General features: G+C 41.6%; 1 protein-coding gene across 1 annotated transcript in view; it reads right to left on the minus strand.

The window, feature by feature from the left end:
• Positions 1-10,108: 10,108 nt before the first annotated feature.
• The window catches only part of zgc:92140 (uncharacterized protein LOC447854 homolog), a 28,561-nt gene continuing 11,269 nt past the window's right edge, over positions 10,109-27,400 (minus strand). Inside the window, exons 2-6 of the mRNA XM_039810372.1 lie at positions 24,746-24,875; positions 16,158-16,243; positions 14,680-14,747; positions 13,521-13,581; positions 10,109-11,703 (exon numbers count right to left, since the gene is read on the minus strand). Of these exons, the coding sequence (XP_039666306.1) occupies positions 11,656-11,703; positions 13,521-13,581; positions 14,680-14,747; positions 16,158-16,243; positions 24,746-24,836 (354 nt within the window). The 5' untranslated portion in view covers positions 24,837-24,875 and the 3' untranslated portion in view covers positions 10,109-11,655. The remainder of the gene's footprint in view (positions 11,704-13,520; positions 13,582-14,679; positions 14,748-16,157; positions 16,244-24,745; positions 24,876-27,400) is intronic.

The raw sequence follows: 27,400 nt of genomic DNA on the forward strand, positions 1-27,400 counted from the left end.
TTCTTATGCATGTTAAATGGGGGGTGGGTTACAATAAGGTGTTACCCAAAAATGAATGAATAATGCAGGAGACATCATATTATATAATGCTAAAGGGAGAGTTGCACTATATCCAATTTTACAACAAAACCTGATGCATGGTTTTCACAGGACAGTGCCAATATCATATTACATAATTACGGGAGTGTGTTTTGGTATAATTGTGATTCAACTGCGATACATTGCCTTTATGTCTTTGTTGTTTGAGTTGACAGCAAAACAATACACCATGTAATCTAAAAATATGAATACTATAAATTGTAACTAACCAAGACAAGTGAGACAATTCAAAAGAAAGAAGTAAGAGGATACACATAATACATTGGGGAACATATCATTTTTCCTTCTTGCAGGAGGAAAATAAAAGGAAAATTTCAGGTCTAAAAGTGCGCATGAATTTACTGATAACATAAACAGTACCTGCTGATGAAAAAAGGCAGTGGCATAAAACACTGAACAATCAAAACAAATCATCTAACTAGCGCATGGCAGAATAAAACGTTCCAAACCAATATGACACCACACCACAAACATTTAACCATAATGGCACCAAAACACTTCAGAAGCTCCACTTCTAAACTTTGCAAAGAAAATCAGAGTTTGCTGTAAATGCACTGCTACAGTATGCAAAGTTGATAGAAAACTGCCCACAAATATATATGTCTAGCTCCAAAAGTTGGCATCTATGCTCTCAATGCTATGACAGTATTATACTGCATGTTCTTATATGATTACAGTAAACCTTGGTAACCTTTTTTAATTATAGTGCAGTCACAGCACAGGCAGACGGGCAAAGCCAGCTTACTTCTGTCCCTGTCTCGACTCGACTCTGTTTATTTAAGCTAGGATCTCTGCCACTTGGTAATGTTTTCCCTCTTCGTTGAGGTAATGAGAGTACTCTTCCATGTTCTCTGTTGCTGGATGCTCTTAGTCACCGAGGATGAGAGACAGACAGAGAGAGCAATGATTTCAATATGTCCAGGTTATCCATTAGCTCCCTCTAGTGCTTTCCCAACGACAGTTAAAATGTGTAAAACAAAACATGAAGGAAGGCGCCACAACATCACAACCTTCCTACACACACTTGCCCAAACTTGTATCCCCAGATAACACTGAAAATTCCCAAAGAACTTTACTCAGGAAATGTTTGCTTTTATTCCTGCACACAGCTGTTTAAAACAAAGATCAGACATCAGGCTCATCAACAGTCCACAGCTGACAGGGGATGTCTGACTGTGTTATGATTTGCTGAGAGGCACATAAACAGTAACTTCTGGGGCCAAACTCGGGTCAAACTGGACTTTGAATGTTTACTTTTCAAACTAAAATGAAAGGAAAATGCATATAAATAAATGACAAAACTATAACGTTACCTTGTGTGTAAGTCACTCTGCACTTTCTGCTCAGTTCCCAAAAACAACCTCACCCTGTTGGCTCAGTGTCAAGCTTCAACACTGATACATTTTCATTATTCAAATGGCTCGTGCACTCCATCTTTTGTCATAGCAAAACATCTGCTTTGTAATTTTGGTTGCGTAATTGACATGCAGCCATTTGTCTCTCTGTAACTGAACCATGGATGACAGATTTTTAGTTATGTTTGAGATAAATGTATGTTTTAAAGACTGCCAAGCTTTTGGTTTGTTGAACTGTGGTCGCAAGGCAAGGGTAGATATATGCTTTAAATAGCAGGGTAAATCCTTCATAACTAGGTTCAATAAATAGAGAAATATATAAAAGAAAAACCTCCATGCTAAATATGTACCAATTGTTGAATTGTTTGTGTGAAAGTAGAAATGTAGATAGCTAAAGGATTGTGGCACTTCTTTATAGGTTTATTTCCAAAGGAAACAGCCAGATGATTAGTTTTCTATGAAATTAAACATGATGTAAACTTATTGAACAAAAACAAAAAACATGAGATATTAGAGAAACAGCACATACAATCACACAGGCTCAGTGGAAACAAGTGATATCCAGAGAGAAAAGGCCTGCACTCTGATGTTTGTGTGTGTGTGTGTGTGTGTGTGTGTGTGTGTGTGTGTGTGTGTGTGTGTGTGTGTGTGTGTGTGTGTGTCAGTGAGTCGCTTAGGACTTTGTGCCTCCTTCATGGCTGTCAGAGTGATGTACAGCTCTAAAAGATAGTGCTTGATCATGCAGAGCGCTCTCCAAGGGAACTCTGTACATGTGCATGTGTGTGAGCGTTATGGAAATGCCCGGACCAGCAGATGGTGCTCTTTTTTTATCCTGAATATCTCTCTCTTTCTCTCTCACACACACACACACACACACACACACACACACACACACACACACACACACACACACACACACACACACACACACACACACAGTGTTAGAGAAAAACAATCATCCTGATCAGATGATTGAGACTGTTGTGTCACTAAACAACTCCTGACACTGCTGCACAGCCACAGTCTACTCAGTGGGCTCAAGTCACCAGGCTTGCTCCAGGCACTGGCTGCTTGCTCAGCTAATGTGAATTTGGCAGACTGCAGTAAAATACAATACGAGTGCAGAACCATAAAGCATCCAGGCTCACTGGTTATCCATTTCAAAACTCTGCTGGTCACTTCAGTGATGCAAAGAATTCACAAACATTTCGTCAAATTGTGCTCTTGACGTAAGGTAGATGCATCCAGACGGTTGCATAGTCCTTAATACATGTAGATAAAACATGGTGTGTTTACAATTAACAATTAGCTTCCTGGGATTAAAGTAGGTCACTTCTTGTGGATGTGCGGCATGAATACAAATGCTTTCATTTCTACCTTCCTAAAGCCTTGGTCCCGCCCTCATGTGAGTTGCTTCTTTGCCAAAGTAATCCAGAGTATGGATCTGCATGGAAAGGCTTTACATACAAATGGAGGGAGGGACAGAGAGATAGAGAGAGCAAAGCTGCTGGACTGACTCAAGACACAGGAATATAGTTCGTGTACTGTAGATGGATGGAAAATGTAATGTATACTTCTCCACGCTGAGTGAGAGCAGGATAGTTACGAGGCTGGCACTGCCACATTTTTAAATGAATGTGTTGAGAGCTACAAGAGGCAGATTACTCCAAAGTGGGTATTAGGCAGCGAGGAACTGCTGGAGAGAGTTAAGACACTGAGCAAAGGCCTGCTGGGCATCCAGGCAGGGATCCATCCTTTGACTCATACCCTCTAGGTAGGCAATGTTTGCATGTAAACACACACACAAACAAACACACATAAACACATAAACACACACACAATTTAAAACTGATGTGAAAGAGGCCAGTTGTCCCAGTCATTATAAAACCTGCCAATAAAAAAGCAGTGTTACGTGCCTTGTTTTGCGGTGTTGTCTCTCTGTGTGTGTGGAACAAACCTTTTTGATTCATGAAATTGAAATCTCACTAAAATTGTGTTTTAATCATTACATGACCACAATTCACTTTAATTCAGCTGTTCCACCAACCAGCCAGTAACATTTTACTGCTAACACATTTGTGCAGTTTCTCTTTTACTGCACAGTCACGCAAACAAGCATTTTTTTTTTTTACACATTTTTACACAAAACCTGCATATGTGATGTAGGTCTCTAAGCCTCTTTCCTCTTACTTTTCTTACTCTGTTTTACATAACATTATTATGCACAGAAATGTGTATATTTATAGGAAAAAAATGAGGTAAAAATCAAACCACAGTGACCACGCTGTCTTATTTATTATAAAGCAGGTTGAGGTGCTAAATAAATACCATGTATAAAGTATAAAAATGCTCAATCCACAGAGAAATGCACACAGCCCATATTCAGAGCCTTTAAACAAGCCGTCAGGAATTCTGTACGGTTGTGATGTCACAAAAGTGAAAGTGCTAAACAAATAACAAGTTAGTCTTCATCATCAGGTTGAACTGATGAAAGAATGACCAGTCGGGCCACTGGTCTCATTAACCTCTTATCTTTAGATGTGACCTCCACTGTTCAGATGGAACTGGTATGGATCTACATATCTTGGATGGTAAGCAGATGACTGTAAACTGGTTGATGTAACCTGAGTTCTAGGATGGGGAAAAAGTGACTGACTGTGAGGGCCGTAGCCTACTGGAGCTGTGCTAACCCCCCTGTGATGGTACTGGGATGTATATTTGGTGGGATGAGTCATGGGCAGAAGGAGGTAGGTGGCATATGGACTGGTTGCATTTGAATAGGACTCTGAGGTATTTGTGGAGATAAAGGACAAGATTACAGGCATGTGCACATGAGCTGATGAGGTTAAAGGGGTGATAGAATGCAAAACCGATTTTACCTTGTCATAGTTGAATAATTAAATTTAATAAAGTAAATTAAAGACAGTTTAGTGGGTAACTAGGACATACATAGAACCTCAAAATCCCATTGACACCTCTTTCCTTTTGAAACTGCCTCTGAGAACGTGCAAATCTCAACGAGCTGCCGAGTTGACTTCAACTCGGCGGCTCCTCCTCATTTGGCTCTAGTCTCTCTCTTTGTCACGCCCCAACATTTACATAGGCTACACAACGGACCTGAAATCAGCTAGTCTTCTGAATCTAGGTCGTGCAGATCTCAGAAATTGTATACATTGTTCCTCTGCTATTTTACCATTAAATTCACTTCTGAGACTTTTTATTCGAGAAATCAACTATGTAGAGGTCAAATATAGGCCGTTTTACGAAAATTGATGTCTAATTGCAAATTTTGTCTGACTGTGTGGCGGAATTCAGCGGCCGGTGTTGCCTGTGTTGCTGCCTCGCCGCCTGGCCTGCCTTCCTTCACAGACCCCGGCCTGCTGTGAGGTAGGCTGCCTGGACAGAGCTCCAGGGCCTGCAGCTCCCCTCTTCCTGCTAAATGGCCGTTGTGTGTGAGCGAGAGCGCCGGTCAGCGAGCTTGTTACGCCAGCAATCTCTTACCACAGGTTCCAGTTAATCTTATAATGTGTGTAATTATAATGTGTTGAGTTATTTAAACAAACGATCGGTGAAATAAACGCCTCTTGTCCGCGAGTCTCATTGATAGAGCCTGCGGCTGGATGGAGCTCTATCAATGAGAGCTAGCTAGCCTCCTCTTAGAATTCCTCTGGAATTCACAAAAATTTATAAAATTGAAATCGGACACCATTGTTAGCTTTATAAGACCTTGGGGGGTCAGACAGGCTTGCTGCGAGCATATCACTCCGCCCAAGTACTATATTCCTCCGCCTGAGAATATAGTTCCCGGTTTGTTTACGGTTAGAAGATGGCTGTGTCTCATGTTACGTTGTTTTTTGTACACGCTGTCACTCTACAAATCACAACATGTAAATAGGAACATGTTGGCGTTATTTTGTCACTTATTCGGAGCAGTAGGATTACTGGAACCATTCACCTGCCTGTTCTGTGATGGGCTGATGCTGCTGGAGCCGTCAGACAGCGTTACAGCACGCACGGAGATGAGAAGGGTTTGTATCGACTTGTCTTACTCTGGGGGTTACGGTGAATAAGCTAAATTCCCAATAAGTCGGCGTGTTCCTTTAAGGGACTGGATGGCCTGCCATAGGACTCGGTTTGGTAGTCTTGTAGATATGTTGGATGCAGACTTTCTCTGTGTGGCCTTCCTCTTCCTCCTCTTCCATGTTGTCCCTCTTCTCCAGCTGAAACGGCTTCTGGGTCCATACTCCTACATAGATGTTCCTCCGGCTCAAAGGACCATGAAGAAACTCTTATTCGCTGATGGTGTTGGTTCACTGAACGTCTGATGTGGTGTGCACATTTAAACACAGGATCCACTGCCGTTCCAAGATTTTATTGTTGTCAAGGCAGAGAAAGGTTTATACTGGTTACAGGTGAATAATGGATGGATGGATGCATGGATGAATGGATGATTTTGTCTAAACAAATAAGTATATAAAGAAAATGTCACAGATCTAAATAGCCTCGAACAATCAATCATAACAAATTAGGTTGGATTCAGCTTGACTTACAATAGTAATGCATCCACAGTCTGCACTGCATCCACAATCTGTACTTCGGTTTTCTCTTAACTTTAAACAGGATTTCACCCTAAAATCTAGCATAAATCAAACCATATACAGTACAGGCCAAAAGTTTGCACACACCTTCTCATTCAATGCGTTTCCTTTTTATTTTCATGACTATTTACATTGTAGATTCTCACTTTGCTTTTTTATTAACAAGGGAAAAAATTCCACAAATTAACCCTGAAAAAGCACACCTGTGAAGTGAAAACCATTTCAGGTGACTACCTCATGAAGCTCATTGAGAGAACACTAAGGGTTTGCAGAGTTATCAAAAAAAGCAAAGGGTGGCTACTTTGAGGAATCTAAAATATAAGACATGTTTTCAGTTATTTCACACTTTTTTGTCAAGTACATAATTCAATATGTGTTCATTCATAGTTTTGATGCCTTCAGTGAGAATCTACAATGTAAATAGTCATGAAAATAAAGAAACACATTGAATGAGAAGGTGTGTCCAAACTTTTGCCCTTACTGTACATTCACCTTTAAGTCATAACATTCAATATTAAGTGTTATACAATGAAAAGGTCCATTAAACTCACATCACTCCTCTTTGTTCTGCCTGGTTTGTTTGGAGGGAAAAGAGTGCCACAGGCCTGAAGGGCGGAGTTATATAAGTTTGGAAAGGGGCGTAGTTTTAGTGGTGATTGACAGTCCATTAATGAGGCAGGTCAGGTGGAAACTTGATATTTAACAACAACTATACTATATATAGGTAGAAAGTGCTGCTACAGTGCCGTTACAGTCATTCCCCAGCGGCAATGATGGTTCAGAGACTCCGAGCACAGATGTGGTAGACCCGGAAATGCTGACCAATCAGAGTAGACTGGCCTTTTTTCAGAGGCTTAAAGAGACAGGCGCTAAAACAAAGCGTTTCAGAGGGTGAATACAGGTATATTCAGACAGACAGTATAAGAAAAAAGGGTTTTTAGAACAGTGAAGCGTGTAAACATGTTCTAGTAGAAACACAAATTACAAGTATGAACCTGAAAATGAGCATAATATGGGACATTTAAAGCTAGTTGAGCTATACTACTTTCCAATATGTTTCCTGTAACTGAAAATAATTTTTTAAACGTTTAATCGTCTTAGTAATTGAGTTTGTTATACCACATATGTATAAAAAAAGAGTTAGGGTTAGTAGGGTAGCTGAATCCATTCATAATGGGGGTAAAAAGTAAAATACGATAGGAAAACATCCTTAAAATATATATGTTTTACAACTTGTATAGCTTGCACACGGTTTGGATTCGGACTTCAAACCCTTTTCTCTCATCTTCACTTCAAGGTTTTGAGGAATGGCACTGGATCCCTTATGCAAGGTGCATCATTGCTGAAAGGCCTAATCTGTGATCCAAATATAAACATAAGGGCCATCCCAGCAAAAAAAAATTTAAAACACAGAAACCTGCTATCACTCCCAAATTGATTGGCAGATCATTCAATATATGGATTAACAGCAGACACAAACTGTTTCAGAAGCTCCTAAAGCTGCAAACGTAGCAGTAATATTCTCATTTATAAAAAACAATTACTGATCTTTCATCATTAAGACACATTTTCAGTTAGGAATGTGAATTTCAAAAAGTGTGAAAATCAAACTAGCAGCCAAGAACATGTTGTTCCTAAGGACTCTCACACTTAAAGCTCTATTTCTCACTCACACACACACACGCACGCACGCACGCACGCACACACGCACGCACGCACGCACGCACGCACGCACACACACAAAGCATGGAGGAGTGGGCTCTTTATTGGTACTTACGTCAGGGTGGAAAGAACATTTTCTTGCCTATATTCCTGTCTGAGGTTAACGGGCAACATCCGTCTCTTCCTCGCTCTCCCACATTCTCACTTTCCCAACTCTCTCGTCTTAATTTCTCGCTCTTACCTCGCCCACCTCTCTCTCTCTCTCTCTGTCTGCCTCCAACACACATTTATTTCTCTATGTGGGGAGCCTTGCTGCGAGCACTGGCCCATAGGGACCCTTTCACGCTGCTGATGTGCAGTGGCTACTGATTGTAACCTCATGTGCCCCTGCAAGTGAGTCATGAGAGGTAAAGAAGGAATTTGTGTGTATGTTATGTGTTTGAGAGAGACAGCTGGATGCAGCTATTAAAGAAACAGTTAGACTACTGAATGTTTCTTTCATGATGTGGTATCAACCTTACCACTGACACTCACTCAAAGCATTGTGGCGTCCACTCCCACAGGATGCACATTAGGCCAGGCCGAGGGGCAGATATCGATTCAGCACTGTTTGGTTTTACATACGAAAAAGAAGAAATAAGAAAAGCTGCTCAGTTATTAGTATTATCACTCTATTGGTCATTGTAAGGACAAATGATCAGTGTCCTTATTATGATGGATGACAACAATTATTTATTGCACTCTAATGAGTTTTGATTTCATGTTTGATGGAATGTTGTCAATTAGCTTTCAAACTCTTCGAGAAAACTACTTTCTGTTTATATCTTATCATTGATTCCCTGCACGTACATTCCCAATAAGGGCCATAAACTAATGAATTATTATTAACAATAACCCACACATTTTCTGTGCTACATGTTGTGTTGTGTTTGAATGACAATTACGTTAAACCTGCAATAACATTTGAGGCAGCAAAAACACTGACATATCACCTTATAAAGCTCATATGGCAAATATGTTAGCAAACACTTGCCTATATATATCTATACATCCAACAGATACAGAGCAAGATTAGCTTTCATTTGGACTCATGTTTGTGTCTACCTGACAAATGTAAGTACAATATGCCCTCTCTTTTAGCTCTGTTTTGGTCTCCACCAACTCCTTATAAAATATCTGAAATATCTGGCTCTTGGCTGCTTAATGCTCCACTATGTTCACCAGGTAGTTGCTAACTTGCGGCCAGAAACGACGCTGATGAGAGCTGTGAGAGTGAACCCCAACAGTAAAGTCCTGGGCCAGAAACCAAAACAGTGAGCTAAACATGCTGCTAAACATAGACCTGAGGGGAGCTGCAAATTTGGATGGTTCTTGTTGATGTTCTTCACTACAGATAACCCCTTTTACATTACAATTTGTAATTTGATCCATTGTTAATATAAAAATATATGTTAGTGCAGCTTTAATTGATTTTATTTTCAGAATTATTTGAAGTGAGACCATGTAATTTAAACAGCAGCCAATGTGGCTATAAGTGAGAATTGAGGGATAATGGTAACTATTTAAACTAGTATAAAAGGAGCACCAGTAGAGAAGACACATAAAGTCATCAAACTGAATCAGCAATGTCAGTTGCACATTTATCTAAAGTTTGCTAGCATTAACTTAAAATTAGCCACCTTTAACCAGACCAAATGAGGAGGTAGTACCAAAGATCCCTGGTTGTACTGATGTGCAAGGGTGTTTCAATACTCATGAATTCCATTTTTTTTTTACTTTGTTGTCTTGTCTAAGAAGAACAATATATAATTTATATATCTAATGCAGCTCTATGTAAAGCTCTTTGAATAATCGGTTTGAAAGATGCTAAACTGGCCAACAGTTATTGGGATGACTTTGCATTTTTAAGCCATGTTTATTCAGTTATAGATTTAGTTCACTTTTAATTAAGTAACTTGATGTTTGTAAGTTTAACCTGGAAACAAAAAAAAAAAAAAAACAACTTCAAATCCCCCCAGCAAACACACCTAATGTTAAATTGCGTATTTGATTATGGGTGAAATGCTTTGTTTCCGACAACATTTTGCCTACCAGACTGCAGAACCCATATTGTGCCAGCAGGTGGCATAACGCAGTCTTGGTACTCTGAGTGAATCTGCTCTGACTGCATGACTATAGGCAACATGACCACAGGAAAATAGACTTCACACTCCTCAGTACACTGCCGGCATGATGCTGCTCCATTACTCAGCGTAGAGAGAGAGAGAGAGAGAGAGAGAGAGAGAGAGAGAGAGAGAGAGAGAGAGAGAGAGAGAGAGAGAGAGAGAGAGAGAGAGAGAGAGAGAGAGAGACACACACACACACACACACACAAACACTAAGATACCACACATATTAAGCGCTTCTTCGTTTTTATTTTTAATAGAAAAAAAGTATTCAAAATAATACAACAAGGAAGTATCCGGTAAAGATGACAACAGAAAATGTGATCCAGTCTGTGTCTACACGGCAACCACCCCATCCTCTACTTGAGCTCAGCCCAAATTTCTGCTTCAGTGCCAGAGTGTGTATGGATGTGTCGGAAACTGAATCAAAGCAGAAATAGAGCTTTACAGAATACCTCTGATTGATGCACACGATAGTCTGCTGGTGAAATGAAAGGGATATCTGTGTGTGTGGTTTATATGTACATGCTGAGTGTTGGAATGAGAGTGTGCTAGGATATGTACAATAAAAGACTCCATGGTGTGTGTGTGTGTGTGTGTGTGTGTGTGTGTGTGTCAGCTAGGATCTGCAGTGTTATGGTATATTAAGGAGGATGGATTGGGTTGAGACACAGATGCTCTGAATTAACACAGCGTTAGTGTGCCTGCTGTGGTGAGGAGGATAAGGGAATTGATGACGATGATGATGATGATGATGATGATGATGTTGATGAAGAAACACTGCGAAGGAAGCCAAGAGTAAAGAAAAAAAAAAAAAAAAAAAAAATCAGAAAGGGGAAAAATAACTGAACAAGTGGCAGCGGAACACAATAATAAAAAAAAAAGGTCCTTGACTTCAGAAGGCAGGAGGAGTTTTGAGTTTCTAAATCACCGGCTCGCTCCCTACTCTCTCTTATTAAAATATCACAAATTTTACACTCTCTCTTCCCTCACCCATTCTCTCAGTTCGTCATGGCCCAGGCTGGCCTGGCTGTAGGTAGGCAGGCCAAAAAAGTTCTGTGTGGATCCTGGTGTTGTTACGCAACTCCTCTGCTTTTAAACATATTTTCTTCTCAGGGCTTCCTTTCTTCTTGACTTATGTGTCTCTCAGTCCTCCACACACCCACCAAAGACATTTGTCCTCACTTCCTTTGTCCATTTGCAGGGCTTAAATATTCAGGATCGGACTACGGAGGTACAGACGGACAGATACGGAGGGACAGATGGAAGGATGAGGAGCTGCTGCTGTCCTGCTTGAGGAAATTACTGTTTGGCCTGACTGTGTCCTTTTCGTCATGTCCTCCTCCATCTCTCCCTCCTTTCATCTGTCTGTCCCTTCATTGCTCCGCCACCTCCATCTGTCCGCTCAGGGGCCTGAAGGGATGAGGCGCTAAGAGAGGACGGCTGTAGTCGCTGAAGAAAGTCTTCTTCATCCCATTCTCTCTTTCTCTGTCTCACATTTATCCCCCACTCTTTCACTTTCGATTAAAATACTATCTTTGCCATACATTCAAAAACACACGCATGCTCATACCAACACATACAGTGTCCCTTAACGCCCCATTGGTGAAACACTGATTCAACATACACACACACACACACACACACACACACACACACACACACACACACACACACACACACACACACACACACACACACACACACACACACACACACACACGCACACACACACGCACACACACACTGTGGGGGTGAATCTTGGGGGCCTCTGTGCTATGTCCCGTCTTCACCCATCTCCTCCTCTGAACAGTAGTCTCGCCCCTGTAAAGAAAGAGATCAGAGAAAATATGAGATGTGCATATTGTTTGTTTTTCTACTTTAATTTGCTTAAGTATACTCCGTAATAACCTACGTTAAACGACTCTCTCTGAACTGCCTGCATGCAGCAAACACCGACGCACCGGTTACTCCAGTCACGTTTAAACAAACCCTCGTCTTTTTGCAGGTACTGGCACAGAAAATACGGGATGAGGCAGTTAAGTGCTGACAGGTGTGCTGTTATGTTGCTTTGTTTCTTCCATCACGATGAAACTCAACTCCCTTCCTTTCCTCTCCAGAGCCTGTCTAACTCGTGCGTGCTGTCTTGATTTAAATAAGGCTGTCTCAGTGTTACGCTGCAAATCAGTGGTGGAAAGTAACAAAGTGCATTTAAAAAAGTATGGTGCCTAAGTACTACTTGGAGGTACTTAACTGCTGTATTTCCATTGCATGCTACTTTATACATTTAATTCACTACATTTTAAATGAAAATATTTTCCACAAATTTATTTTTCAATTTTAATTCTCCAGTACATTTACTGTATCTGACAGCTATAGTTAATTGTCACTTTGCAAATTAGAGCTGAAAGGATTAGTCGATTAATCAATAGTCAAATAATTAATCTGCAACTGTTTGGATGATTAATCTTTTCTTTTTTTTTTTTGCAAAACACCAAACAATTTGCAAGGATTTCATGCTTTTCATTGTTTTTGTTGGCCAAAAGAGGCAAATTTGAAGACATCATTTTGGGATTTTGGAGATTATGTCTCTCTGTATCATACTTTGTGGACCAATCAATTAATGAATTATAAAAAAAAACCATAATTGGCAGATTAATGGTTAATTAAAAGTAATCATTAACAGCAGCAAATAATAACAACAAACAAATATTTACACATCAGGCGTAGTTTAACATTAGCATTCATTTTGGGTGTTTCTGGCCAATAATCTGGTAAATCTGCTAGCTAAATGCTCCACAATGTTCACCAGCTAGTCGCTAACTTTACCTGTCTGTCTTTTGATGCTGAGCAGAGCAGGTAGTGTACTGTAGGTTTATCAGAGCTTTTTCGTTAAGGTGGCCAGCCAGAAACTATGCTGATGAGAGCTGTACCAAAAAAGTAAAGTTACAGGCCCGAAAACCGAAACAATTCGGTGAATGCTCCGTCGAGGGATACTTCTCCGTTGGTTCATTAATATGGGCGATTTACTTCACATTATACAGAACAATTTAATCCATTGTTTAAACAAAAATATTTATTAGTGCAGCTTTAAGTTGCTTTTCTTGAAAATAATTAGTTAAGCTTTTTATTTTATTTTTTTATTACAGGACTTTTACCTGTAACGGAGTATTTCTACACTGTGATATTGATACATTCTTAAAAGTTAAAGAACCTAAATTATTCTCTGGAGAAAACACACTGACTTGTTTCAAGGGAGGTTGAAAATTGAAATGTATCACACCAAAACTGAATCCAGCCATTATTCACCATTGTTTCACTCTGCAACCTCATCTACAGTCAGAAACAACCAGTGTTTAAGTGGCAGACTAAGAGTAGTAAGTGCTCAGCGATGACCTGTTCCTCCCCCTCACACATGCGGAGCTGAGTGTTGAGTTTGTAATGGATGTTGTTGTACAGCCTGTCTCTTTAAATGTTCAGACCCAGCTGTGTCACTAAATGCTCAGAGACCCAGTCCATGCCCCCCTTCTGCCCACACACACACACACACACACACACACACACACACACACACACACACACACACACACACACACACACACACACACACACACACACACACACACACCTCCCCCCCTCACCTTCTCAATCTTCTCATCTAGCATCCTGAAAAATTCCTGCTGGCTCTCTGACGTGTGAATACTAAGAGAAGAAAAATGGAAAAGCAAGAGGAGGGGGAGAGGAAGTTGGAGACGAGGAGGAGAAGGGAGGCAACAAATACATCATGAGAATTTTCCATTACACCCCCCCACACAGCACGAGCACACACACACACACACACACACACACACACACACACACACACACACACACACACACACACACACACACACACACACACACACACACACACACACACACACATTACTGGAGTGTGAGAGAGGCAGTGGAGGAATATAAATAATTATTTTATAAAAGTATTATCCCAGTCTCTCATCCAAAGGCTAAATACTGTGCAGCCACCAACAACCAATATGTATACATATACAAACACACACAATCTGGGGTTGTCCAAGAGACAGTGTTACAAAAACCAGACACAAAATATCACTTACTTCACATATCATAATATTTACATACTAATTCTACGTTGCATCTTAATGGACGGTGGGCATAACGTTTATTAAAGGTTCAGTTCAGCCAAATTAAAACACATTAGTATTATTACAAATGTGTCAGTTTTCACTGGAACTCCTTTCTGTGGAAGTAACCCTAACCCTATGAAAACAGTTCACAGTGAGCTGGCAAAAAAAATCCAACCACCATGTCTATTAGTAGCTGTTCTGGAGCCTTCCATTACATCGCACGATCTTCCTCAGCAGTTGAAGTGTGACATTGTTTCTTAAATACTATCGGAATAAAAAATCAGTATGGCTGGGCGCCTGGATAGCTCAGGTGGTAGAGCGGGCACCCATATACAGAGGTTTAGTCCTCGACGCAGCAGGCCCGGGTTTGACGCCGACCTGCGGCCCTTTGCTGCATGTCATTCCCCCCCTCTCGCTCCCCTTGCATGTCTTCAGCTGTCCTGTCAAAGAAAGGCTTAAAAATGTCCAAAAAATAATCTGTATGGCTACCACTGGGAAAATGTGTTTTTTTTTTTGTAATTTGAGTGAACTGATCTTTTAACAATATTTGTGATGAAGTTATCAGAGCTGTCATAGATACATAGATCATATATTGTTCATATATTGTATCCACCAGACTTTTATTTCAGTATGCCGACTACTGCTGGCCACTTACTTAGACTTGATGTTTGCTGAAGAGACCTCTTTCTGCTGTTTGCCCCTGTACTGCACATTACTCTTCTCCTAAAAGACACACACACACACACACACACACACCGTGTTGTATCATATCAGATTGTACAGTTTCCTGCTACAGTGATGAACCGAAAATACAGAGAGAGAGAGAGAGAGAGAGAGAGAGAGAGAGAGAGAGAGAGAGAGAGAGAGAGAGAGAGAGAGAGAGAGAGAGAGAGAGAGAGAGAGACCTGCTGTAGTGACAAGTGGTAAGAAATAAATACTGGTCTAACCACATGGTGTGGCTGCACTGGAGGTTACCTGGCTATGTAAAACTGTGGTCAGGGTCTTCCAATAACTCAACTAAATAACATACCATACATCCCATTTTATAAACAAGACAACAGCCATCTAAAATAAAGTATGCAGTTCAGAAAATTTGTGTTTTCTTTGCAATAAAAAAAAGCCAAGCTGTGTGTTTCATCAGGAAATGTTAGGAAAACACTCCAGTGATAAGGGGACTTAACATCAACCTGCCAAAGAGACTATACTCTTGCATATTTACAAGAATGTTCATCAATATGCACTGTCCCTATTTTAAATAAATAAATCTCAATGAGAACATCACCTCACGTCTGCATACATTTATTTACAACCAAAGGTCTAACAAAGCCTTTCTTTGCATGTGGCCGTCATCAGAGTATAACTCAAGCAGCATTTGATCGGATTTCTTCACATAAAATCTTTGCTTTTCCTGTGCTGCTGCAGCATCAAGTTTCAAAAGATAAACGGTGCTTCCCTTCTTGGTTGTAGCCTGTTACTGTGATAAGGCCGGTTTTTAAGCTGCAGTAATATAAATTAGTGGCAGTGTGACTGCTTCTGTTTTTCAATCAGGATTTATAGTTGCATTTGTTATTATTTCACAACTTGCAGCCAGGACGCCAGGCAGACTGACCTGATTTACTGAAAGCGCAAACAGACTCTCACTTCACCCTTTTCAGTCATTTGGTGTGTTGATAAGAGTATACACATGTACAAGCTTTATACATTGGGGATTAATGTCCAGTAGGGATTGGTTAGTGAGGTTTAGCATGTTATTATTACAAAAAAATGACTTCTTCTGAAACAATATCACATTTCTTTTCGCTGTTTAAGAAGACCACAGGTTTAGCAGGAAGAGTCAAATCAACCAAGTGATCAGCCCCCACATTCCTCAAACGCCAGCATGTTGTCTCTACCTGCTATGAGGCACCTCTTTGTGTGTTTTTGCACGTGTACAAAATACAATAAGTGTTTATGTGTGGGCTGCTGAGGCTGACGGGAGCTGCCTTTGGACACAAACACGAGCCTGTTCGCTTGAGCTGATAAACTGTCAGGAAAAGGTCTGAGAATGTATGGGATGACGGCTTGTCAGTGGATGGTGTGTGTGTGTGTGTGTGTGTGTGTGTGTGTGTGTGTGTGTGTGTGTGTGTCTCTCACCAGGTTCTCCTGGTTGCGTGCATTCACCCGGTTTTCATCCCCTCTCATGTACTTCACCTCCTCCACTCCCTTCATCTTGTATTCGTCTGAGGAGAGAGTGGTTCAGACAGACAGACCCAGAGAGAGAGCGCGAGAGAGAGAGAGAGCGAGCGAGCGAGAGAGAGAGAGAGAGAGAGAGAGAGAGAGAGAGAGAGAGATATGATTAAAGGAGGAAGAGAGAGGCAGAAGGGAAACAAACATGTATTTATCAGGCGTCTCCCAGAGAACAAAAACTGACTGATTCCCCCTGGTCAATATGACATAAATGGCTAAAATGATTGAACTATGTCATATCAGCTTCACTGTACTCTCACTGCATTATGTCAACATTACCAATGACTACACCATTGATTTCAGTTATAATTTGTTCAAGGTAATCTGATAACTACAACCTGATACTGCGTTTTAGAGAGTGGACATGACAGCTGAGGTATGAGTAGGAGGACACCAGTCATCTCCTTTCCATGTTAGCTACAGCAACTCATTTGAGGAAAGCAAAAATGGAGCAACAGCGAGAGGGAACACACGTGTATGTAAAGTAAGAGGGGGTACAGAAGGGAAAAGAGGGAGAAAAAACAGGGAACAGATAAGAAGGAGAAAACTGGAGGGGATTAAAGATCAGTCGAACAGCTTCTAGGCTACATGGACAGCTTAGACAGTTAATATAGTTAAGACAAGCTCAGCGGCGAGAACCGTTAACACTTCCTCAAAACTGCACAGCACCGCCACCACGCCCCGCAATGTGCATCCTAAATCACTGCTAGGGGTAGAAATGAGGGCAATAAACCTGAATGTGTTGAATTCTCTTACTGATCCAAGGTCATGCGTATTGCAATTTTCAATACAGTTTGAATCCCATATAATTAAAATGGATGCAATAACCTGAAGTTCAACGAATCAATCTGCCCAGAAGTCCAGGATCTCTATTAATCAGGACAAGTATATGTGAAATGAGTAAGCCAGAGGAATTAAATATCATGCACCGATGCATTAAAAAGTAGTTATTCTTACATTGACAGTTATAAAAATGACTCTGAAAACTGGTTGTGGTATGGATATAAGATCATATTGTCCAGCCTAAGTAAAAATACATATGTATAGCAGTAATTTGTTTTTTAATACTTTATTTTCAACTTTTTATAACATATTATAAGTTACATATAACAGTATTTTCACATCAATGACTCATTACCACATTCATTTTCAGACATTGTAGTATGACTTAGCCTCTGCTGACTTCAACATTGCTAACGCTATGTTCCAAATCACACCTAATTTTCACATCTTTCAAATGTGACACATTGATTGTAGGGTTGTTTGCAAAACGTAGTTAATGTTAAGGACAACAAACTGAAAATTTGGACATTCAAATAAAATGGTAGGAAGTTAATATAATGCACTCTATAGTACTGTAAATGGGAAGTGATTTTGGACACACCCTCAGCTCTCAGCACATTAATGCCCCGAAAAACCTTGAAAGACCCAAAACAGGAAGTAGAACCCCCAGTGGTGCTTATACCACACAATAGACAATAATATCACAATCAATTTGACAGTGATGTAAGACGATACGACGTCTAAAAACTCTACATGCAGGACCTTTACCTGAGACCAAACCCCACCTAACCTTGAGCGGAACGATACAAGCACACTGGCATTTCTGCTGACTACCTGGATGTTGGACATTTTACTGATAAAGCAGCTGAGATTCTGACACGCACACACGCACACCCCAGCTCTGTTATCTATTGCACACTTTGTATTTTGCCCTTCCTCTATCAGCAGTCTGTCTGTCTGTCTGTCTGTCTGTCTGTCTGTTTATCCATGTGTCCATCCCAGCTGAGGCGTCCAACCCTCCCTCTGCTCTGTTGTTCACAATCCACCTAGCACCTGGATCACCTGTGTGTTTGAGTGTGCGATTGCTGCTGTGTGTGCGATCGCCTGTGTTTCTACAGCTTTGCTGCAGAGCCAAGCACGGCCTGCTTTTGTCAGATAACCGCTGGCGATGTGAAATTCTTTTAAAGAGAAAGGATGGGAGGTGGTAGATTTAGGAAAAAGAGAAGGAGGTGAGAAAATACAAATGCCGACTACTTTTCTGCTGTTCCGTTTGTATCAGGAATGTAAACCAGTCGGAGCAAAGCGGCTCCTGTCTGAACATGCCGACACAGACAAACTGTGTTATAACACTAAACAGGCTCCCCGAACTAAGATCTGCTCTGTAAACATGCAGCACGTACAGTGCTGCAGAAGGAAACAGAATTAAGAGCCATTTCCTCTGCTCTCCTGCATATTACGAGGGCAAGCCACATTCAATTCAAGCTATATAATCCGTACCTTGAGGTGGATATGGATGAATAGGAGGGGGTAAAAGTTGCTCCTGTGGGCTACTTGAATAGATCTAAAAGGACATTTTGAAGCAGCAATTGAGAAAAATGTCATTTTATAATTTGGGTGAGCTGCAGCCTGACGGGTTAAACTGGCTGAATGCTCTGCTCCTGTCACAGGATAGTCACTGAGCTTACCGTGACGGGTATAGATAGATCAAAGTGACCCAGCTTACACCAATCAAGACTCATCACATCGCAGACATTGCTTCAGTTTAGACAGGAGGAAAAACTGGTCATGCTGTGCGTGTAGTACGTGTGTGTGCGGCAGTCATTGTCACAAGAAACGACAGAGTGTTTCGTCACGCCGATGCCAGGCTCGCTTTGGGAGACAGAGGGGAGGGGAACCGTCAAGAGAGGGGAAGATGAAAGGGAATAACTATTTTGAGAAGCCGTGATTTTATGATGTGGACATCTTTCTCGTCTCTGATTAGAGACCGTAGCTCTGCGCTGACCTTAAGGTATAAACAGTCACTGCGTGTGCGTTACGCAAGTCTGGCGTTTGTATAGGTGTGACTCATTTAAATGGCCATCTTTGTGCGCGTTTGTGTGTGCATGTGCATTTCCGTGTGTATTTGTGCGTCTGCTGTAACTGCTCTAGCTGGCCTGCCAGTCCTGTGGCTATGTCACTCTGTCCTTCCTGCTGTGTGTCCTCCCTCTCGGCGGCCCTGGCTCCAGGCCATGACACACACACACACACACACACACACACACACACACACACACACACACACACACACACACACACACACACACACACACACACACACACACACACACACACACACACACACACACACACACACACACACACACACACACACACACACACACACACACACAGTCTTGCTCTAGTGCCAACTGTAAGCAAATAGAAAAACACTCAAATTAAAATTGCTTGTCACAGTGGGAGCTCCTCAATAAACTACTGACGACCTCAGACAACAACCGACTGATCTAAAAACATGTGATACAATAATTATCAGATTAAATGAGAATCTGACTTCTGGTTCCTACTGGCAGAATATTCGCACATTCATTATCACCATAATATTAAAAATGATACATTATGTACACATGCCGTTTGAACAAACGTCAGGCTCCATTGGCCGTGCACCAGCCGCTACTCATTTGCCTACTGTTACTGAAATCAGTGAATTACTGTATTTTGTATAATACAGTAGACTACCGTTAAACAGATTGGTTTCCTGATTTATCAGGCTGATAATGCACACGATGATAGTCTAAAATGCTGAGAGCAATTTGAGGGAACCAAAAATTATTATCATGTCTGGAATTAGTCAAATTAAGATGCCTAAAGAAGACTGGATTGTGCAAACATTTGGGGCTTGCAGGAAATGTTTGGTTAAAATATCAAAAGGCAGAAACATCCTTTATGGAGTCTATCCTGATGCCTGTGCTGTGACAATGAGAAGGCTGTGGATAGAGGATGTTAGCATGGATTGGCTATGCTAGCTTTTGATTGCATGTGTGGACCTCAACATAAGTTGAGGGCACACAAATCCAAAACCAATCAGACAAACAGTTTAACCCAATTATGGTTGTGTATGGTTATGTATTGGTACACACAAACCATAATATCTAGAATTATTTTCAGTCCTCTCCTTTGACTAAAACTGGTGCATGTTTGTTGCCAATCTAACATCCAGTGTCTAGCGCATATATCTAACCTTGATTTCATGTGGGTTAGTTCGCTGAACATGACAATCACACCTGGAAGCTTCCCAGTACAACCACAGTTAACCTCAGTTAACCACTAAGCAGTTCCACTGGAGCAGCCCAGCAGCCTTGTTAAAGGGCACTTCAGCAGTAAGATAATGAGGGAGGTGCAAGTGCCGCTCTTTCACCTTTGACTGCCATATCTATCCTGCCAGTCTTCTCCATTTCGGTGTGCTGCCCTAATGAGGAATTGTTTTGCTCTCCACACTGTACACAAAAACGGTTTGTTGCGAGTGTGGTTTTGTGTTATCTAAAGAAGAAAAGAAACGATTCTCTGAAATGGGTCAGCATAAAAAGTTCACTCAAGTGTTTTTTTCAACTGTGTATGTAATACTATTTCCAAGGACTGGGTGCTCACTTCACAGTATGATAAAGAAAGCTCAGCTTGATTGAAATGCCAGTACTTCTTTGAGGCACTAATAAAACAATCAGCTTTGAGAGATCCTGTTTTATACCTTGTGAGTGGAAAAATACCATTGATCCTTTTGCAGGTGTCTAAATCAGTGAACAATTTAGCAATACAAACAACATACCTGCTTTTTCCTTTACACTCTTTTCTCTGCAGCTGACACAAACATTTCAGAGGGACAGTAGTGTCGGTTTCTGTCAGAAGGACAGACCCTCAAACCGCTCAGCTGCTCCCCAGCCTCAAAACAACATAAACTCTTACAGAAACAGGGAAATCTGCACGCCACCATGTTGTGTATATATGTTAGGGTGCCACGTACGCAATCAGTCCCACATAAGCTATCTCCACTCTAATCTCTCCTCCTCGACTGTGATTATTGCAGACATCAATAGCATGATGTTGTGGAGAGTGTTGCTATTTTCCCTCGTCGTCTTCCAGTGTTTGTGTAATGGAGCTCAGCCTTTTTCCGGTTATTGTGTGAGAGAGAGGGGTGGGGGGGTGGGGTTGGAGTTACTGGCCGGAGTCTGACAGAACGGGCAGTCAGAATATCTGGCACACACACACACACACACACACACACACACACACACACACACACACACACACACACACACACACACACACACACACACACACACACACACACACACACACACACACACACACACACACACACACACACACACACACACACACACACACTCTGCTGGAGGTGGATCAGCGTGAGTAAGATAAGGGCTCACTGTCAATAAATAAATACACTGATATGCAACATGCAAACATATATGAACACAAGCACATGGACACACACTGATACACAGTCTACAGGGGGTAGATTTATGTGTGTAGGCGGGCTGACTGACCAGAGCCAACCAATTTTTTCCGCCTCCATCATGAAAAGTACACCGGATGCAGCGGAGCAGTTCGACTTGGGTTGGAAAGGGCAGCGAGTTAAGTGGGAACGAATGACTACACAGTATGTGACAATGACTGAAATACTGCAGAGAAAGAGTTAGAAAGCTAGAAGTGTAGAAGAAACAAAAAGTGGATGAAGATGCCATGAAGAAAAAGGGGCGTGAGCAAAGGGTGTTATTGGGGGTTGTGGCCTGGGATAACTCTAATCCACGCTATCCAGGTCACTCCTGTCTTCCACCTCCACGCGCACACACTTGCAGACAAGCTCAAACAGTAGTCCGGTCCAGCCACCGGCACTCTGGATTCCCCTTTAGGATGGGACGAAGAGGAGGAAAGAGAAGGGGAGGTGAAAGGACAAAAGGTTCTGACCTAATGTTGTGCCAGAGGAGAGAGGAAAAGAGCTGGGGAGAAGAAACACTGGGGGATGAAGGCAGGAAGAGAGGGAGGGGTGTGCAGAGACCCAAAATAGAGAGAACGGGGGAGATAAAGAGGAAGGGAAGAACGAGGCCTTGAGCAGGGGAAGGGAAAAAGCGATCTGACCAAGACAGAGAAGTACATGAGAGAGAGAAAAAAAAAGAGAAGAGCGGCAGCGTCAACAGTCATTCTCCCTTCCTCTCTCAAGGAAAAACGCTCCACTCCTCCCATCTCTCCCTCTCATCTACTGCCTCGTTCTGTTGCTCCTTAAAAGACGAAAAGGGAAACAAGACGTGAGGGGGAGGCGGATGAGGGGAAACGTGACAGAGAGAGAATAGAAGGGACAAGAGCGAGCAGCAAATCAAAGAGAGGTTACAGGAAGAGGGTGAGAGGCTGAAGAGGGCAGGAGAAGGGTCAGAGGGAGAGAGGGATGACAGAGAGAGAGAGAGAGAGAGAGAGAGAGAGAGAGAGAGAGAGAGAGAGAGAGAAAAAAAGAGAGAAAAAAAGAAAAAAAAAAAAAAAAAGGACCTCCTGTGGATCGTCATCTGCCACTTCCATCCGCCCGTGTGCCGTTATACCAGAGTGTTGCTCCTAATTCTTAATCGCTGTTAATCCCTGTGCCACCCATCATCATTTTCATTTCTGTCCCACATTGCACAACAGCCTGTGAGCTATTAATAAAGCTGCAACTGACAATTACATTCATTACAGATTAATCTGTTGATTTTTTTTCAATTAATCAATTCCATTAAATTAATGTTTGGCAGACCCTTTTGTCCATTGTGGCTTATATGTTTTGACCCACACAGGGAGCGATAGGGGGATTCAGTGTCTTGCTCAAGGACACTTTAACGTATGGACAGGAGGAGACGGGGATCGTACCACTAACCCTGCCCTACAATTAATGGATGGCCCACTTAAAAGGTGCACTAAACTGTTTTTTCCCCCCTCTGCCACTAGCCTTATCAACAAGGCCCGGAACCCACCCTGACTCTCTCCACACTCCACCTCTGGCTCTACATGCCACTGTACCTACTCTGCTGTAGTGTTCCTTTTTACTAGTGTTTAACTTATTTTATTATTTATTTTACATTTATTTGTATCTTTATTAATACATACTGTGTGTATATGTTTATATTCTTTTTATCCATCTTATATTTAGAGAATGTGTGACATGCACCAACAAAACCAAGACAAATTCCTTGTATGTGTAAAAAACGTACTTGGCAATAAAGCCCTTTCTGATTCTGAGTTCCTGCATGGTTTCAGCGCGATTTAATTTTTGTCTCCTAACAGCCAATTACCGACAAGATGGTTGGGTGAGGGGGTGGGGATTGTCGTCACTCCCCCCACCCCATTTCTGTGCATGCGCACTAACCCCCAGCCCCCTCCCCCAACCATCTTGTCGGCGATTGGCTGGAACGTGGGGTTGTATTTTGTTGCACAGCCTGTGCCTCTAGTGTTTGTTTGACATTTACGACCCCTGTGTTGTCTCCCGAGACCGGGCTTTTTCACAGTGTATTCAGGGGGCAGGCAGCTAGTGGATCAAGGAGAGATGCCTACGATTTGAGACAAAAATTAAATCGCGCTGAAACCATTCAGGAACTCATAGTGCACCTTTAACCACGTGAGCTGCAGCCACATAAAATGTCAGGAATTTAATTTACTGACCATCGAAATTTCCCAGAAATTAAAAGAAGTCAAAAATCCTACAAAAAAATGTTTGTGTAAAATTGTGCAAAACAGAGAATAGCAGGAAAGCCATGTCATATCTTTACTGCTGGAGGAACCAGAGAATGTTTTGGCATTTTTGCTTGAGAAATAATGCAAATGATAAATCAATTATTAAAATGTGTGCTGATTAATTGTCTTTCCATCTAATCCAGTGACTAATCCAGTGGTTCCCCACCTTTTTGGCTTGTGACCCTTCACAGCGAAGCAGTGTCAACTTGCGATTCCTTGTCAGTGGTTGTATATGTCTGATTTGTGAGAAGTTTCTTTTTTTTTTTATTTGGATAGTTTTTAGAGGTCTGAAGGGGTAAAACTACCCAGTGTTTCACAATACAAAAACAAAAGATTAGAGAAAAAAGGTATTAAAAATAATTTTGTCTGACATAAATATGTTTTTTTCCTCTTCATTTCTTTAGATACATTTGAAGGGTTGCCATCAGATTTATCTGGCGTTCCTTTGGCCCCTCTCTGTCCCTCAGTTGGAAACCACTGGACTAATGGAAACTCTTAAAAAAAAAAGGGTAGTCCACTCTCTCCTCTCCTTTCCAGTTCCAAAGACTAAAATATCAAGAACATACCACCTGAGCGAGCACATGGTTAACACTGCAGTCTCGCTCACTGGTTACTTCCTCTCTCTGACATGAACGGTCAACATGGATGGTTCCAATAAAACTGCGGTGTTGAAAGTTATTGTCTGAAATGAAGAACTTAACACTCTGCCAGAGAACTATGAGCTATAATGAAGAGAATATATTGTGAGGGCAGACGGGGCAATGGGTCTACGCTGAGCAATTAACTCAGTGGAATGGAGCAGTGAAGCTTTTATTGACATCTTTGCTTTTATGTATGTGTATGTGTGTGTGTGTGTGTGTGTGTGTGTGTGTGTGTGTGTGTGTGTGTGTGTGTGTGTGTGTGTGTGTGTGTGTGTGTGTGTGTGTGTGTGTGTGCATACTGACCGGTGAAGAGGTCTCCGTTGCTGTAGGCCTTGCCGCGTCCCTCTTCATCGTTGGGCACGGCCGACACCTGCTTGGCCGAGGTGCAGCCCATGGCCTCACACTCTGAAACCTCTCCTCATCGCACTCTCACCTGGACAAGGACAGAGACAATCATAAAATTAACAACACTGGTGTTCTGTTTTTACAATGTACTTTATAGATTCCTTCAGCTACGGTGGCTGTCACTCATGCTAACTGGCCTCTTCTCGTCTTCTTCTTTATTCCAAACAAACTGGGCCAATCAGTGTAAAATATTTCATCCAATGTTTTCTGCCAGCATTGCAAAAGCTTTTGAGATTTGCTTCTTCTACAAAGAGGACACCCGGATCTGCAAATCTATTCAATGCTGTAAGTGCAAACAGTACCAACACTTTAGAGCAGGCTGTTCAATGCTAGACTTATTGGTTTCGAAAAATGCATTTAGCTACGTTCTGGGCATCCAGTATATGACCTCTGGGTAGGAAACCCCAAACACACATCGTTTCACTTCACAGAAGTGTCAATGTAACACATGGTGTTCAGAGCCATAAATGTAGGTTGAGTCGTAACACATGAGTAGAAAGTGAAGTGAGCTTTTACATGAAAATGTTGCAGATTACTACTTCAACCTTGTAAGTGTTTCTGTCAGGGCTAAACATAACCACAGCCATTATATGTTGAGTGGGTAAATCAACAAGATGACATGGTTTCAAGCAGGGCTGCAAATAAGTTAGTGTTTTCGTGATATTTCATATTTGATCAATATATTTCAATATATAATGCCATTGATTATTTTTTCTGATTAGTAAATTCATTGTTCTTAAATGTCAAAAAAAATAAGGATTCATTCCCATCGCAAGATGCCAGAGCAGCAAACAGAACTGTCACTCATTATGTCTGAAAAACAGTTGAAGGGGATTAAATTGTACAAAAAGTTTTTAGTATATAAATTACCTGAAGTGGTAATAATTTTTGTTTTGCCGCTTGGGGGCAACGGAATAAACTGCTGACACAACATTGACATATTATCCCCTTATAAAGCTGAAATGTCAAATATGTTAGCAAACACGCAACGGTTTGTTTACAGCAGACACGGAGCAACATTAGCATTCACTTTGTGTTTCTGCAACTCCAATATTCCTTCTCCTTATAGCTCTGGTTTGATCTCCAGCAACTCCTGAGGGAAATATCTGGCTCTTTAGCTACTAAGTGCTTCATTATGCTCACCAGCTAGTTTCTAACATTGTCTGTCTGCTGTTTGGTGCTGGGCAGGTAGTGCACACACAGTGAGTATATCAGAGCTTGTCTGGATTGAAACAGCAGCCTGCCGTGACTGTAGATGAAGGTGTTGAGAATGACAGTAAAGTTGCGGGCAAGAAAACCAAAGCAATGAGCTAAAAGATGCTAAAATTCTCCATATAGCTGAGGGGAACTGCAGTTGGGTGATATTTCTCTGTAGGTTCATCACTACAAGCAACACCTTTCATATTACAATTAGTCATTTGATCCATTGTTAATACAAAAATACTGATCACTGCAGCTTTAAAACAATACATTAATTACTGAAACTGTTGTTCAATCTGTCAGTCGACTCCTAATCTCAACATCGTTTGGAAACATTGTCCTTAAACCAAACAGCTGCCTCTTAACGTGATGAGGAGGATGAGAGTAAAATAAACTTAACACTTCTTATTATTACTCAGAATTTGGAAAGCAAAGCCTTCCTGCCCAGCAGGACAGCCCACACGAAGCAGTGGACGTCCCTGTCAATCAATCACAGCCACTCACACTGCGAGACACATTACACTATAGATAGTCTCCATGTCACTCACAAATGCCATATGCTGTCACTGACAGAGCCCATCTGACGGCTGCCGGTTGCACGTGCACACATATAGCCAATAATTACCCATCACCAAAATGAAATCTGCAGCGTCGCCGATACATAAGTGAGAGGATGAAAGCTGAGGGGGCTGGAGAGATGCTTTTTTTGGAGAGGCAGTAAAGACAAAGACAAGGAGGAAGTAGAATGTTTGAAAGAAAGGGGGGCAGGGGTGAAGGAAAGATGGAAAATAGGTGGGATAGAAAGAGGCCAGAGAGAAAGATGGGAGCAGAGCTTCAAAAGAGTGCCGCCTGCCCCCCTCCGCCCTTCAGTGATCCTCAGAGCGTTTGAAGTTGACAGGAGGCCAGTGTTTACTCCTGTGTTTAGGCTGCGACTGACCAGCCTCCATCTCTCTGCTGGACACGACACAAAGCGCCAGGTGTACAGAGTGCAGGGAGCGGTTACTGGGAGCTGACTGTACGGATGACTGGGACCATGCCGTGTGTGTTGTGGTTGTATAGTTAGTATATCAAAAACGCGGGTGTTGTTATCATAGTTTTAGCCATCATAACTAATATGGCATTCACAAAAGATATTTGGAAATGCGGTTCCATGGCTAAAAAGATGCCAGTTACTTAGTTGATTATACATATAAATAAATAAAACAGGCTACAATGAGAGATCATTAGCGCTCACTTTTTCACATCTTTTTCTAACGTGGTTTAGATACTGTAATCTGTTGGCCTGTGTACAACCTGACTGATTGTCTGACTGAACATTTCTTTCCCCTTCAGACTTTGCTACAGCACCGTCCC

The sequence above is a fragment of the Perca fluviatilis genome, chromosome 9, assembly GCF_010015445.1.
Source record: "Perca fluviatilis chromosome 9, GENO_Pfluv_1.0, whole genome shotgun sequence".
Taxonomy (NCBI): Eukaryota; Metazoa; Chordata; class Actinopteri; order Perciformes; family Percidae; genus Perca; species Perca fluviatilis.